General features: G+C 49.4%; 1 protein-coding gene and 1 long non-coding RNA gene across 2 annotated transcripts in view; one reads left to right on the forward strand and one right to left on the reverse strand.

The window, feature by feature from the left end:
* ZDHHC18 (zinc finger DHHC-type palmitoyltransferase 18) overlaps positions 1 to 2,016 on the reverse strand; it is a 33,289-nt gene extending 31,273 nt beyond the window's left edge. The window contains exon 1 of the mRNA XM_033227631.1: positions 1,552 to 2,016. Within this exon, the coding sequence (XP_033083522.1) occupies positions 1,552 to 1,886 (335 nt within the window). The 5' untranslated portion in view covers positions 1,887 to 2,016. The remainder of the gene's footprint in view (positions 1 to 1,551) is intronic.
* The window catches only part of LOC117093055, a 27,806-nt gene continuing 12,295 nt past the window's right edge, over positions 1 to 15,511 (forward strand). Inside the window, exon 1 of the long non-coding RNA XR_004441015.1 lies at positions 1 to 286. This is a non-coding gene — a long non-coding RNA (uncharacterized LOC117093055). The remainder of the gene's footprint in view (positions 287 to 15,511) is intronic.

The raw sequence follows: 15,511 nt of genomic DNA on the forward strand, positions 1-15,511 counted from the left end.
ACAAGGGCAGAGTGTGTGGTAAAAGGGTGAAAGGAGAAGCTAATTTATAGGAAGTCTTCACCTTGCTTCAAGGGGAAACCCAAGGTTGCAGATACATGATCTGGCAGCTAGAAAGGGTACCTGGGGGAGGGTGTCTCTATGATAGCCTTACTGTGGCCACATGCCCTTGGGAAGTGCTTTTTTCATAAAGACAACATAAGTACTAATAGCAGCCAACACTGTGTGCTTGTTAGTCAGCTAAAAGCTTGCATGTGACCTCATGCCACCCTCAGGACAACCTTACAAGGTGGGTACTATTATAAATCCCATTTTACTGATGAGGAAACTGGGGCACTGAGGGGGTGAAATGACTGCCCTGAGGTCACACAATTAGTGGGTGGTGGAGCTGGGATTTGAACTAGGTCTGTTAAGAGTTCTTAACTACATTGTATAATTAAGAGGAACGACCACAAAGGATGGGGAGTCGGGAGGGGACAGCAGGGCTCATGAAGGAAGAGTGGGTGGGTGGGCGTGTGAGTGTTGTGTGCAAGGAATCATGGTGCAGGTGGCTCATAGGTGGGTGGAAAACTTCTAATACAAATATATGACCCTCCATCCATAAAATGGAGATTATGTGTGGGTCAATCCTGGGTCACTGGGGAATATGAAGAGGTCAAAAACCTAGGGGGGCAAATATGACCTGTCGCCCAAAAGCACTCCGAACTCTTTCCTGAAAAACAACAAGGCACTGCAGCTGTTGCTGATGTGGAACAGGCCAGAGGGACGCTCCAGAATGTTGAGCAGGAAAAGAAAACCAGGTGGTCAGGAGGCGGGTCAGGGGCCTGGGAGCCAGCTGGGTGGAGGCAGGTGGGAACTGAGGGAAGGACAGGAAGCTCTGGAGAACCTAAGGAAGGTTCTGGAGAAGGAAAGGGGGCCCGACAGGCCCAAAGATTTTGAGAAAAGATGCCTTTGGGCCAGGGGTGTGCGTGGCTGAGGGGAAGCAAAAGCGGGGTTGGTGTCTGAGACTAGAGAAAAGGAGGGGACCCTGGAGGGGCCCAGAGAGGGCAGAGAGGATGACTAGGATGTTTACGGCGGGTGTGCACAGCCAAAGGACACACAAGATCTAGAAGTGGTCAGGCAGGGCTATAAGGGTCAGAAAGAACTTGGGGGGTTGGCAAGAGATGGTCCAGGGATGGGTGAGCAGGAGGGGCCTGTGCAGGGAGCCCTGGGGCAGATTCTGAGAGGACAGCGAGGATGGGGGCCGTGGAGGGGCATGGAGGGTGGTGCTCCTGGTAGTGGCAGGCAGACAGGTGCCAGGGTGGGGCCAGGGAGAATGGAGCGGCTGGGAGGGTGGAGAGCACCAGCGCGGATGGGGCATCTGGCAAATGGACCAGGGAAGGATGGGTGCGCAGGGGCCAGGGGAGCAGACAAGAGGCCCGAGAGGATCCCAAAGGGGCGGGGAGGATGAGGGCCAGGGAGGCGCAGGGGAGGGCACGGGGTGCCCAGCAGGGATTGGGAAGGTCGGGTGCGCGGCAGGGGGCTGGGAGGGGGCGCCGCGGCAGCGGAACTCACTCGAAGACGAAGAAGAGGCCGGTGGTGGTGAGGATGAGCAGCAGCGTGAGCGCGAAGACGCCGCCGTGGCCGGCCAGCATGAGGCGGCCGCCGCAGTAGAAGCGATTGCGGCCCGGGAACACCTCCCACTTGCGGCGTGGGCGCCGGCCGAGGCTCCCGCTCCCGCTCCCACTGCCGCTGCCGCTGCTGCTCCAGCGAGGAGGGGCGGGGGTGGCAGGCGGCGCGGGCCCGGGGCCCGGGGTCGGGGGCGCGGCGGGGCCGGGGCGGCGCGCCCCCGGGGAGGCGGGCAGCGGGGCGGCCCCGGGGCTGATCTGCTGGTACTCGCAGTCCTTCATGCGGCCGGCCGCGGGCCTCGGCTCCGCGCCCAGCGGGCCGGCCGGGCCGCTCCGGGACCGGGCCGAGCAGCGGAGGTGGCAGCGGCGGCGCGCGCGGCGCTCGCTCACTCATTGGGGCGGCCCCGCCGCCGCTCCGCCCCCGGCCCGCCGCCACCGCCCGCCGTGGCCTCCCGCCGCAGCGCCCCCTCCGCCTGGGCCCGGGATGGCGCTCGGCAGGAGGACCAGCCCTGACCCGCGGCGGAGACCCGCAGGTCCGCGGCGCTCCCAGTCTCCCTTTTCCCTTCTGCACAAAGAGGGGGCCAGCAGACGCCCACTCGAGGGCTCTTTCTGTTCTCCGAGCAAGCCGTTTGTTGGGCGTCCACTGTGTACCAGGCACTGTGCCAAGTGCTGAGATTCAGGTGGTGGACTTCATGATCTACTTCTGGCAGTCTGTGATTCCTCAGGCTTCGCCCATCTCTGAGGGCCGAACTAACAGGCATTTGCAGAGGCAGGCAGGCGCGGGGGTGTGGGGTACACGATTTGCTTTGAAAGCCAGGGCCTCTTCTACCTTGAAGTCCAGAGTGCCCACTGTGGGTGTGTGGCACACCCTCTGGCCTCGTTCACCAAGTTCTGTGTCCTGGGCCCAGGCCCAGAGTTTCCTAGGTAGCACATAATGTAGGGGTCATACCTGAGAGCCCCAGTGTTTTTTCAGGAATTCTGGGTGTATTCATTTTCTACTGTTGTGTAACAAGTTACCACAAATTTAAGGCTTAAAACAAACATTATTGGCCAGGCGCAGTGGCTCACGCCTGTAATCCCAGCACTTTGGGAGGCCGAGGTGGGCGGATCACGAGGTCAAGAGAGACCATCCTGGCCACATGGTGAAACCCCGTCTCTACTAAAAATAAAAAAAATTAGCTGGGCATGGTGGCCCCGCGCCTGTAGTCCCAGCTACCGGGGAGGCTGAGGCAGGAGAATTGCTTGAACCCGGGAGGTGGAGGTTGCAGTGAGCCGAGATCGTGCCATTGCACTCCAGCCTGGTGACAGAGTGAGACTCCATCTAAAAAAAACCAAAAAACCAAACATTATCTAACAGGTTCCAAGTCAGGAGCCCAGGAACAGCTTAGCTGGGTCTTCTGCTTAGTCTCACAAGGCTGCAATCAGGCTGTAATCAGGCTGCATTCTCATCTGGAAACTCAGCTGGGGAAGAATCCACTTGCAAGCCCATTTGAGTTATTGGCAGAATTAATTTCCTTGCAACTGTATAATTGAGGAGGGCCTGGGATTTTTGCTGGGTGTCCGCTGGAGGCCTCCCTCAGGATCCAAAAGCCACCTGCAGTTCCTAGAGATTATCACATTTCCTTGCCATGCAGGTTTCTCCTACATAGCCACTTAATTTCTTGAAACTGACAATGAGGGTCTCTAGCTCCAGACTGTGAAGACAGAGTTTTATATAACTTACTATATATGTGACAGAGTGACATCCCATCATCATTGCCATCTCCCATGAAAGCAAGGCACAGGAGCCATCTGCACTCAAGAAAAGGGAATCACACAAGACTTAAATACCAGGAGGCAGGAATCATTGGGGGTTAGCTTAGGGTGTGTCTGTCACACTGGGGTTACTGTAAAACCTAAGGAAAAGTGTAAGGAAAAAGAGAACTGGAGACTAGGAGAAAGTAAAAAAGGAAGTAAAATTATACAATGGAGAGGAGCAGGAAGCCAACAACAGTGACCTTAAGGATCAATAATTGATATATGTGCCAAAGGCTGCTCAGCTGTGCCTTTGGTGCCACAGGCTCTCAATTTGATGAGCCCCACCTTGAGTGAACCACATGGTGAGCTTCCTCCCTTTTTGCTCCTTGGCTGTGGAACAAAGTCACAAAACTAGACATACTGGTTCCAGTACAGATTCCTGTGGTCCCACCTTAACTGGGTCTTCTTGCAACCTGAAACCTTTTCTTTTTTCTTGTCACTTTATAGAAACCAAAGCAATTCTACTTGATTTTCAGTTTACCTCCTCCTATCTCATAATTTCTCTTTATTTGCATCTATCCTTTCTTTATCCCTTCTTCTTATCTTAGAAGATGTAGACCTCCTTCTGCCCATGGCCAACCCTCCACTCATATCCTTTTTTAATTTTATTTTTTATTTTTTTGAGATAGAGTTTCGCTCTTGTCACCCAGGCTGGAGTGCAATGGCATGATCTCCGCTCACTACAACCTCTGCCTCCTGGGTTCAAGTGATTCTTCTGCCTCAGCCTCCCAAATAGCTGGGATTATAGGCACGTGCCACCACGCCCGGCTAATTTTTGTATTTTTAGTAGAGACGGGGTTTCACCATGTTGGCCAGGCTGGTCTCAAATTCCTGACCTCAGGTGATCTGCCCATCTCTGCCTCCCAAAGTGTTGGGATTACCGGCGTGAGTCACCGCTCCTGGCCTCCTTTTTTTTTTTTTTTTTTAAGTAAGGCTGATGGAACTCCATTTTATTTATTTATTTAAGCCTAATAGAACTCCAAACTCATGTCCTATCTCTCTTCCTGTTCACTGATACTGCAAACACATGCGCAATTCTATATCAATTAAAAAGCAAGGCTGGGCACAGTGCTCACATCTATAATGTCAGCATTTGGGGAGGCCAAGGCGGGAGGATTGCTTGAACCCAGGAGTTCAAGACCAGCCTCAGCAACATTACGAGATGCCATCTCTACAAAAATAATTTAAAATTAGCTGGATGTGGTGGCAGGCACCTGTAGTTCCAGCTACTTGGAAGGTTGAGGTGGGAGGTTTGCCTGAGTCCAGGAAGTCAAGGCTGCAGTGAGCTATGATTATGCCACTGCACTCCAGCCTGGTGACAGAGCGAGACCCTGTCTCAAAAAAAAAAAAAAAAAGGCCGGACATGGTGGCTCACATCCCAGCACTTTGGGAGGCCAAGGCGGGTGGATCACGAGGTCAGAAGTTCGAGACCAGCCTGGCCAACATGGTGAAACCTCATCTCTACTAAAATAATACAAAAAAATTAGCTGGGCGTGGTGGCATGCACCTCTAATTCCGGCTACTCGGGAGGCTGAGGCAGGAGAATTGCTTGAACCTGGGAGGCGGAGATTGCAGTGAGCCGACATCATGCCATTGCACTCCAGCCTGGGAGACACAGCAAGACTTCGTCTTGAGAAAAAAAGAAAAGAAAACCCTAAAAAACCCAATGGAGCTTCCCATGGTTGGCTACATTCTCACCTTAGTTCAGGTTTATCTTTCTTATTATCATTAGGATCATATTAAAGAGTTGCTACCAGGCTGGGCATGGTGGCACATGCCTGCCATCCCAGCACTTTGGGAAGCTGAGACAGGCAGATGGTTTGAGATCAGGAGTTCGAGATCAGCCTGGGCATCATGGCAAAACCCCTTATACCCTATGATTTCCTAACTTTTTACAATTTGGTCCCTGTTTACATCACTCCCCTAAAACTTATCTTCAATGTCACCAATGAGCCATTTAATGTAGTATAAACGTCTTGTACTCACCAATACCTATAGTTCCCAGCTTCTTTAACAGACAGATGTGGTCATGCGAATGAATTCTAGCTAGTGGAAGTGACAGATGCTACTCCCAGGATGGCCCATAAAACTCCCAGGTGCTGATCCTTGCTCTCCTTCCTATCTGCTAGCAGAGTAGAGGAGATTCTGAGACCCTAGAAGAGGGTGGAGCCACAAGATGGAAGGAACTTGGGTCCCTGCATAATTGTGCAGAGCAGAACTTTCCTTTACTATGACTAACATATTAAACACTGAGAAGAGCAAGAAATACAGTCTTGTTGTATAAGCCAATCAATTTGAGAGGTTGTTTACTACAGCAATTAACTGATCCTTATTAATACAGAAAGTTGTATCAGGAGTGGGATGTTGATATAATAAAAACACACATATATGGCACTGAATTAATGGCCAGGCAGTAGGTTACTGCCTGATCTTTAATTCAGTGCCATATATTGGATTAGGTAAAGCAGGCTGGATGGCTGGAGATCTCTATTATGCTGTAGCAAAATATTTGGTGAAATTGTCATCTTCAATAATGTGGAAGGTAGATGCTATGCCCACCCACCCTGCAACTATAAGGGAAGAGTTGGAAAGAGTCAGAGTAGGATATGGTTGGCCACTATTGGGGTCTGAATCAGTCAGACTCTAGTCAGGAGACAGAAACCATCCCAGTTGTTTGAACAGAAATAATTTACTATAAAGAAGTGGCCAGGCACAGTGGCTCACACCTGTAATCCCAACACTTTTGGGAGGCTAAGGCGGAAGGATCACAAGTTTAGGAGTTCGAGACCAGCCTGGCCTACGTAGTGAAACCCCATCTCTACTAAAAATACAAAAATTAGCCGGGCATGGTGGCACACACCTGTAGTCCCAGCTACTGGGGAGGCTGAGGCAGGAGAACTGCTTGAACCCTGGAGGCGGAGGTTGTGGTGAGCCGAGATCGTGCCACTGCACTCCAGCCTGGGCAACAGAGTGAGACTCTTTCTCAAAGAAAAAAAAAAAAAAAGAATTATTTGCAGCCTGGACAACATGGTGAAATCCTATCTCTATTAAAAAAAATACAACGAGCCTGGGAGGTGGATGTTGCAGTAAGCCATGATCCCACCACTGCCCTCTAGACCTTGTCTCAAAAAAAAAAAAAAAAAAAGGCCGGGCGCGGTGGCTCAAGCCTGTAATCCCAGCACTTTGGGAGGCCGAGGCGGGTGGATCTCGAGGTCAGGAGATCGAGACCATCCTGGCTAACATGGTGAAACCCCGTCTCTACTAAAAATACAAAAAAACTAGCCAGGCGTGGTGGCGGGCGCCTATAGTCCCAGCTACTCTGGAGGCTGAGGCAGGAGAATGGCGTGAACCCGGGAGGCGGAGCTTGCAGTGAGCCGAGATCTCGCCACTGCACTCCAGCCTGGGCGACACAGCGAGACTCTGTCTCAAAAAAAAAAAAAAAGAAAAAGAATTACTTGAACTGAGTTCCTTGAGCAAAATAAAATTATAAATAAATAATTGTCAATCTATATAAAAAGTTAGGGCCGGGTGTGGTGGCTCACAACTGTAATCCCACCACTTTGGAAGGCCAAGGTGGGAGTATTGCTTGAATCCAGGGATTCAAGACTAGCCTGGGCAACACAGGGATACTATGTCTCTACAAAAAATTTAAAAATTGGCCGGGCGCGGTGGCTCAAGCCTGTAATCCCAGCACTTTGGGAGGCCGAGACGGGCGGATCACGAGGTCAGGAGATCGAGACCATCCTGGCTAACACGGTGAAACCCCGCCTCTACTAAAAATACAAAAACTAGCTGGGCGAGGTAGCCGGCGCCTGTAGTCCCAGCTACTCGGGAGGCTGAGGCAGGAGAATGGCGGAAACCTGGGAGGCGGAGCTTGCAGTGAGCTGAGATCTGGCCACTGCACTCCAGTCCGGGCGACAGAGCGAGACTCCGCCTCAAAAAAAAAAAAAAAAAAAAAAATTTAAAAATTATTCAGGCCTGGGCCGGGTGCAGTGGCTCACGCCTGTAATCCCAGCACTTTGGGAGGCCGAAACGGGCAGATCACGAAGTCAGGAGATCGAGACCATCCTGGCTAACACAATGAAACCCCGTCTCTACTAAAAATACAAAAAAAAAAAAATAGCCGGGTGTGATGGCCGGCGCCTGTAGTCCCAGCTACTTGGGAGGCTGAGGCAGGAGAATGGCATGAACCTGGGAGGCGGAGCTTGCAGTGAGCCGAGATCGCACCACTGCACTCCAGCCTGGGCGACAGAGCGAGACTCCGTCTCAAAAAAAAAAAAAAAAAATATCCAGGCCTGGTGGTGTGCATCTGTAGTCCCAACTATTCAGGAGGCTGATGTGGGAAGATTGCTTGAGCCCAGGATAACTGAAAGGTTACAGTATCACAGAGGCAGTAACAGCAGGAAGCAGTTAAGAACTCCTTGGCTGAGGGAAGAAAGAAAATAGGTTGGAATTATTACAAATTAGAAGCTTAGAGTAGAAACTAAGGAAGAGGAAGAGTGCCAACCAGATGATTTTTTTTTTAAAGAGATGGGATCTTGCTATGTTGCCCAACCTAGAGGGCAGTGGCTATTTATAGGCATGACCTTAGCACACTACCAGCTTCGAACTCCTGGGCTCAAGCTATCCTTCCCTTCAGCTTCCTGACTAGTTGATTCTATGGGTGCATGCCACCGCACACAGCAATGCTGGTGTCTTTGAGGCGAGCCATGATAAACTTGGTTCTGCAATCGGAAATACCTGCAAACTAAATTAGGCTCTACTGCAGAAAAGTACTACTTCTGTCAGGGTGAAGGAGCACTGTTAGGTTCACTCTCATAGGAACTGAAAGTAATAGAAGGAGCCAATATCTTCGTCTCTTCCAGCTCTGCGGTCTCCCTCTAGTGCCCATTAGCAGAGCCAAACAGATGTAGCTGGTAAAGCAGAAGTGTGTCTTACAGAGCCCTAGCCTCAGTAACTCAAAGCTGAGTATAGACAGGCCGGTTTGGAGCTCAGGTAATAATATTGGGCACAGTCCACCTCTTTGGCTACTCAGCATCCACATGCACTTGCCTCTACATTTTTTTTTTTTTTGAGACAGAGTCTTGACCTATCTCCCAGGCTGAAGTGCAATGGTGCAATCTCAGCTCACTGCAACCTCTGCCTCCTGGGCTCAATCGATTCTCCTGCCTCAGCCTCCCGAGCAGCTGGTGCTCACCACCAAACCTGGCTAATTTTTGTATTTTTAGTAGAGATGGGGTTTCACCATGTTGGCCAGGCTGGTCTCGAACTCCTAACCTTGTGATCCACCCACCTTGGCCTCCCAAAGTACTAGGACTACAGGAGTGAGCCACCGCTGTCGGCCTGCGTCTACGTTTTTGAACCTCCATACAACAAGGCAACTCTAGTCTTCCACCTAACAAGGCACAACTATGCAACTATCTTTTGTACAAGTACATTCTCACCCACTCCACCAAAATGAAGAATTGCGGAATCTCTTTTTTTTTTTTTTGGAGACAGAGTCTCGCTCTGTCACTCAGGCTGGAGTGCGGTGGTGTGATCTCGGCTCATTGCAACCTCTGCCTCCTAGGTTGAAGTGATTCTCCTGCCTCAGCCTCCCAAATAGCTGGGACTACAAGCACATGCCACCAAGCCTGGCTGACTTTTTCTTTTAGACAGAGTCTCACTCTGTCACCCAGGCTGGAGTGCAGTGGCCTGATCTTGACTCACTGCAACCTCTGCCTCCTGGGTTCAAGCGATTCTTCTGACTCAGCCTCCTGAACAGCTGGGACTACAGGTGTGTGCCACCACGCCCAGCTAATTTTTGTATTATTAGTAGAGATGGGGTTTCTCCATATTGGCCATGCTGGTCTCAAACTCCTGACCTCATGATCTGCCCGCCTTGGCCTCCTAAAGTGCTGGGATTACAGGCATGAGCCATCATGTCGGCCTTCTTCTTCTTTTTTTTTTGAGATGAGTCTCACTCTGTTGCCCGGGCTAGAGTGCAATGGCGTGATCTCAGCTCACTGCAACCTCCGCCTCATGGGCTCAAGCAATTCTCCTGCCTCAGCCTCCTGAGCAGCTGGGATTACAGGCATCTGCCACCACGCCCAGTTAATTTTTGTATTTTTAATAGAGATGGGGTTTCAGCATGTTGGCCAGGCTGGTCTGGAACTCCTGACCTCAACTGATCTGCCCACCTCAGCCTCCCAATGTGCTAGGACTACAGGCATGAGCCACAGCGCCTGGCCAGAAATGCGGAATCTCAAGTCATTGTATTTATCTCTGGGATATGTTAATAACTCCTCAAAATCAGTCGCATTCCTGTCTGGAAACACTGTTACTTAAAACTGAATTGTAAAGTTAAATAAAATTTGCATAAAATAATAAAAGGAAGGAGAAGAGAAAATTATATACATGTATTTATATATTCATATATGTGTATGTATAACTACAAATTATTTATAAATATATTTATCTTATATTTATTATATAATTAAAAAAATTTTTTTGGTAGAGATAGGGTTTCACCATGTTGTCCAGGCTGGTCTTGAACTCCTGGGTTCAAGCAACTCACCCACCTTGGCCTCCCAAAGTGCTGGGATTACAGGCGTGAACCACCATGCCTGGCCTATAATTATTACTTTTTTTTTTTTGAGGCAGTCTTGCTCTGTTGCCAGGCTGGCGGGCAGTGGCATGATCTTGGCTCACTGCAACCTCTGCCTCCCAGGTTCAAGCAAGACCCTCAGCCTTCCAAGTAGCTAGGACTACAGGCATGTGCCACCACACCCAGCTAATTTTTATATTTTTAGTAGAGACAGAGTTTCACCATGTTGGCCAGGCTGGTCTCGAACTCCTGATCTCAAGTGATTCACCTACCTTGGGCTCCCAAAGTGCTGGGATTACAGGTGTGAGCCACCGTGCCCAGATAATTTACAGAATTTTGGACCATCAGATAGTTCTCTGAAGTAGCAGGCCCATGAATTTTTGTTGTATTTCCCTCCCATTCTTTATTTCACATTTTACTAAGGCATCTAAAAGTACTTTCTACTTCTTTGTTACGTGCTAGGTCAAGATAATCAAGGTCTCTGTGGACTACATTATGACAGAGAACCAAGGAGTTGACACAAACTTGAGGCAAGACTGTGCAAGCGTACTTTGGGCTCTAAAATGTAAAAGCAAATGGCTCCTGGTCCCTCCGTCCCTCCCTCCCTCCCTCCCTCCCTTCCTTTTTTCTTTTTTTGAGATGGAGTCTCACTGCACTGTCACCCAGGCTGGAGTGCAGTGGCGAGATCTCAGCTCACTGCAACCTCTGCCTCCCACGTTCAAGCGATTCTCCTGCCTCAGCCTCCCAAGTAGCTGGGATTACAGGCGCCCACCACTATGCCCAGCTAATTTTTTGTATTTTTAGTAGAGACGGGCATTTCACCATGTTGGCCAGGCTGGTCTCGAACTCCTGACCTTGTGATTTGCCTGCCTCAGCCTCCCAAAGTGCTGGGAGGTGTGAGCCACTGTGCCCCGCCTTCTTTCTTTCTTTCTTTTTTTGAGATGGGGTTTCACTCTTGTCGCCTAAGCTGTAGTGCAATGGCGCGATCTTGGCTCACCGCAACCTCCGCCTCCCACGTTCAAGCGATTCTCCTGCCTCAGCCTCCCAAGTAGCTGGGACTACAGGCCTGCACCACCTCTCCTAGCTAATTTTGTATTTTTAGTAGAGACAGGGTTTCTCCATGTTGGTCAGGCTGGTCTCGAACTCCTGACCTCAGGTGATCCGCCTGCCTTGGCCTCCCAAAGTGTTGGGATTACAGGCATGAGTCATTGTGCCCAGTGGCTTCTGGTATTTCTTACAAACTATATGGAGGAAAAAAATCATGTGCCAGGTCAACAGCTGAACACCAAATGCCAGGTGCACTGCTACAACTGGAACAGCAGCTGTAATTGGAGTTATTTTTTGATAAAATTTATTATACTTTTTTTTGGAGACAGGGTCTTCTCTGTTGCCCAGGCTGGAGTGCAGTGGTACGAACATGGATCAATGTAGCCTCGACCTCCTGGGCTCAAACAATCTTGCCACCTTAGCCTCCCAAGTAGCTGCGACTACAGGTGTATACCACCATGCCTGACTACTTTTTAAATTTTTTGTAGAGACAGGATCTCCGTATGTTGCCCAGGGTGGTCTTGAACTCCTGGGCTCAAGTGATCCTCCTGTGTCAGCCTCCCAAAGTGCTGGCATTACAGGTGTGAGTCACTGCGCTTGGCCACTTTTTTTTTATGACAAGCACCATGGTCTTGCTATGTTGCCCAGGCTCAAGTGCAGTGGCTATTCACAGGTGCTGTCTCAGGATTGATCATCACAGGAGTATTGACCTGCTCCATTTCTGACTTGGGCTGGTTCACCCCTCCTTAGGCAAACTGGTGGCCCCTCACTCCCAGGAGATCACCATATTGATGCCAAACTTAGTGCAGACACCCAATCAGAATAATGCAGTATAGCTCAGAACTCCTGAACTCAAGCAATCCTCCTGCCTCAGCCTCCTGAGTATCTGGGACTACTTCCATTCTCCAAGATCCAGTTGCCTTATTCATTGTCCAAACATGTGTGTTAAATAGGAAAATGACATCACCTTAGCATCTTTCAATCTTTGATGGTGACACTAAAATCTGCAACTCCCCCAACGTATTAGTCAGCTAGGACTGCCAGAACAGAATGCCACAGGCTGGGTGGTATGAAGAACAGAAATTTATTTTGTCACAGTTCTAGAGGCTGGAAGTCCAAGATCAAGGTTGGTTTATGGTGAGATCTCTCTATGGCTTGCAGATGACAGCCTTCTTACTCTGTTTTCACATGGCCTTTTTTCTGTACACAGATACTCTGAGTGTTTCTTCCTCTTCTTTTTTTCTTGTTTTTTTTTTTTTTTTTTTTTGAGACAGAGTTTCGCTCTTGTTGCCCAGGCTGGAGTGCAATGGTGCAATCTTAGCTCACTGCAACCTTTGCCTCCTGGGTTCAAGCGATTCTCCTGCCTCAGCCTCCCAAATAGCTGGGATTACACGCATGTGCCACCATGCCCGGCTATTTATATATATATATAATTTTTTTTTTTGAGATGGAGTCTTGCTCTGTCGCCCAGGCTGGAGTGCAGTGGCGTGATCTTGGCTCACTGCAACCTCTACCTCCTAGGTTCAAGCGATTCTCCTGCCTCAGCCTCCCGAGTAGCTGGGACTACAAGTGCATGCCACCACTCCTGGCTAATTTTTTTTTTTTTTTTTTTTTTTTGAGATGGAGTTTCACTCTTTTTTTTTTTTTTTTTTGAGACGGAGTCTTGCTCTGTCTCCCAGGCTGGAGTGCAGTGGCCGGATCTCAGCTCACTGCAAGCTCCGCCTCCCGGGTTCACGCCATTCTCCTGCCTCAGCCTTCCGAGTAGCTGGGACTACAGGCGCCCGCCACCTCGCCCAGCTAGTTTTTTGTATTTTTAGTAGAGACGGGGTTTCACCGTGTTAGCCAGGATGGTCTCGATCTCCTGACCTCGTGATCCGCCCGTCTTGGCCTCCCAAAGTGCTGGGATTACAGGCTTGAGCCACCGCGCCCGGCCGACGGAGTTTCACTCTTATTGCCCAGGCTGGAGTGCAATGGCACGATCTCGGCTCACCGCAACCTCCGTCTCCCAGGTTCAAGCGATTCTCCTGCCTCAGCCTCCCTTGTAGCTGGGATTATAGGCATGTGCCACCATGCCCAGCCAATTTTGTATTTTTAGTAAAGACAGGGTTTCTCCATGTTGGTCAGGCTGGTCTCGAACTCCGAACCTCAGGTGATCCGCCCGCCTCAGCCTCCCAAAGTGCTGGGATTACAGGTGTGAGCCACCGTGCCCGGCCTTTTGTATTTTTAATAGAGATGGGATTTCAGCCTGTTAGCCAGAATGGTCTGGATTTCCTGACCTCGTGATCTGCCCGCCTCGGCCTCCCAAAGTGCTGGGATTACAGGTGTGAGCCACCGCGCCCGGCCTTAATTTTATATTTTTTAGTAGAGACCGGGTTTCACCATATTGGTCAGGCTGATCTTGAACTACTAACCTCAAGTGATTCACCTGCCTCAGCCTCCCAAAGTGCTGTGATTACAGGGGTGAAGCACCGTGCCCGGCCCCTTTCTCTTTTTATAGAGACCCAAGTCCTGTTGGATTAGGGTAGGCCCTATCTCTAGATACAGTCACACTGGAGGTTTAGGGCTTCAACATATGGATTTGTGGGAGGTGGGGGGGGGCGGTCACAGTTCAATTCACAACACCCAGGTATGCAGTTTACTTCTAGTTTGCTGTCTTCATAGAGGGGGAAGTCCCAGAGGCATCTACTTGGTCTTTCCTACCATAATGGCCCTTACTCTATGGGTCAGAGAGTCAACTGAACCCATGTTAGTTGTTAAATACGTCAATTCCAATTATAAATTCAGGAACTTGGGAGATAACCCCAAGATATGTCCAAAGAGACCACCAAGAGCCCCTACTTTAACTGATAGGTCACAGCGACATTTTGGGTCCCCAGGAATCAGCATCAGTTCAGAGCCAATATTTAGTAATCCCCTAAAGGTCTGGATATTTCCTTTTCCCCACTGTACAGTTGCTCTAGTGAGGGGTTATAGATGTTATGAAGAAAATTGGAGGTAAAATTTACCATATATATTTTGGCAGTGTTGCTGGGTTCTTTCTTAAGGGGACTTGGCCTCCCTTTCAATCAAGGGGCTCCAGGTCTGTTAGCTGACTTAGGTCTAAAAACTGGATAAGAGGCCATGACTCCCCATTGTTGGTGATTCAAATCATATTTCGGGCCACTAGATTCTTACAAAGACTCTACTGCTTTTGATGGCAAATGCATCTACCTTGTCTTTGTCGGTTAAGCACTACTACTTGGCCTCTGATACTCTGAGATCCTCTCGTCTCCACTGAAATTAGGGAGCCCATCTCAATGACAGAATTTCCAACCATCATTTTTGAATCACAGAGTCCCCACAGAGCTTTCTGAGAATGCAGATGCTCCCGTCACCAATACATTTCTCAATGTTGTGGTGAACAGAGTGTCCTCTGGGCCCTCTTGGGAGACACAGAGGACACCAAGTTCACATATGATAAATTTATTACAACATTCTTTTCTCTCTGGTCCTTTGAATTTTGTCCTCTCCAGTGAATTCCTCCCATCTTAGCCTCACTAAACATAGGTACCAGCTGGGCACAGTGGCTCACACCTATAATCCCAGAACTTTGAGAGGCTGAGGCAGGTGGATCGCCTGAGCCCAAGAGTTCGAGACCAGCCCAGGGAACATGGCAAAATCCTGTCTCTACAGAAAATACCAAAATTAGCTGGGAGTGGCTGAGCGCAGTGGCTCACACCTATAATCCCAACACTTTGAGAGGCCAAGGCGGGTGGATCATCTGAGGTCAGGAGTTTGAGATCAGCCTGGCCAACATGGTGAAACCCTGTCTCTACTGATAATACAAAAATTAGGCATGATGGTGCACGCCTGTAATCCTAGCTACTTGGGAGGCTGAGGCAGGAGAATTGCTTAAACCTGGGAGGCGGAGGTTGTAGTGAACTGATTGTGCCATTGCACTCCAGCCTGGGGGACAATAGCAAAACTCCATCCAAAAAAAAAAAAAAATTAGCTGGGTATGGTGGCACACGCTTATAGTCCCAACTGCCCAGAAGGCTGAGGCAGGAGGCTTGCTTGAGCCTGGGAAGTCGAGGCTGCAGTGAGGTGAAATTGTACCAGCCTGGGCATCAGAGCAAGACCCTGTCTCAAAAATAAATAAATAAATAAAATAAAATAACAGAAGTAACATTAAGTCAGATTTTCCGTCAACCAACCAAGTAAGTAAGTCATTAGAGCCACTTGTAGCTTTGTGAGGTAACACTTTAAATTCAGAATCTCTGACAAGTGCATACACATCAATACATTTGGCTCAGTCCTGTGTTTTATTTCATCCTCATAGGTTTAACATTCTAAGAATCCACTCCCATGTGTATTCCCCAGATTTCTGTCTATATGTCAGAAAAATCTTGAAATGATTGTGGTATATAAGTTATTTCCTTCTGTAAGATTTTATACTCGCCTCCTTGGAGAATGCTGAGATTGCATCCTAGTTGTGGAT

The sequence above is a fragment of the Trachypithecus francoisi genome, unplaced genomic scaffold, assembly GCF_009764315.1.
Source record: "Trachypithecus francoisi isolate TF-2019V2 unplaced genomic scaffold, Tfra_2.0 Lachesis_group12, whole genome shotgun sequence".
Classification (NCBI taxonomy): domain Eukaryota; kingdom Metazoa; phylum Chordata; class Mammalia; order Primates; family Cercopithecidae; genus Trachypithecus; species Trachypithecus francoisi.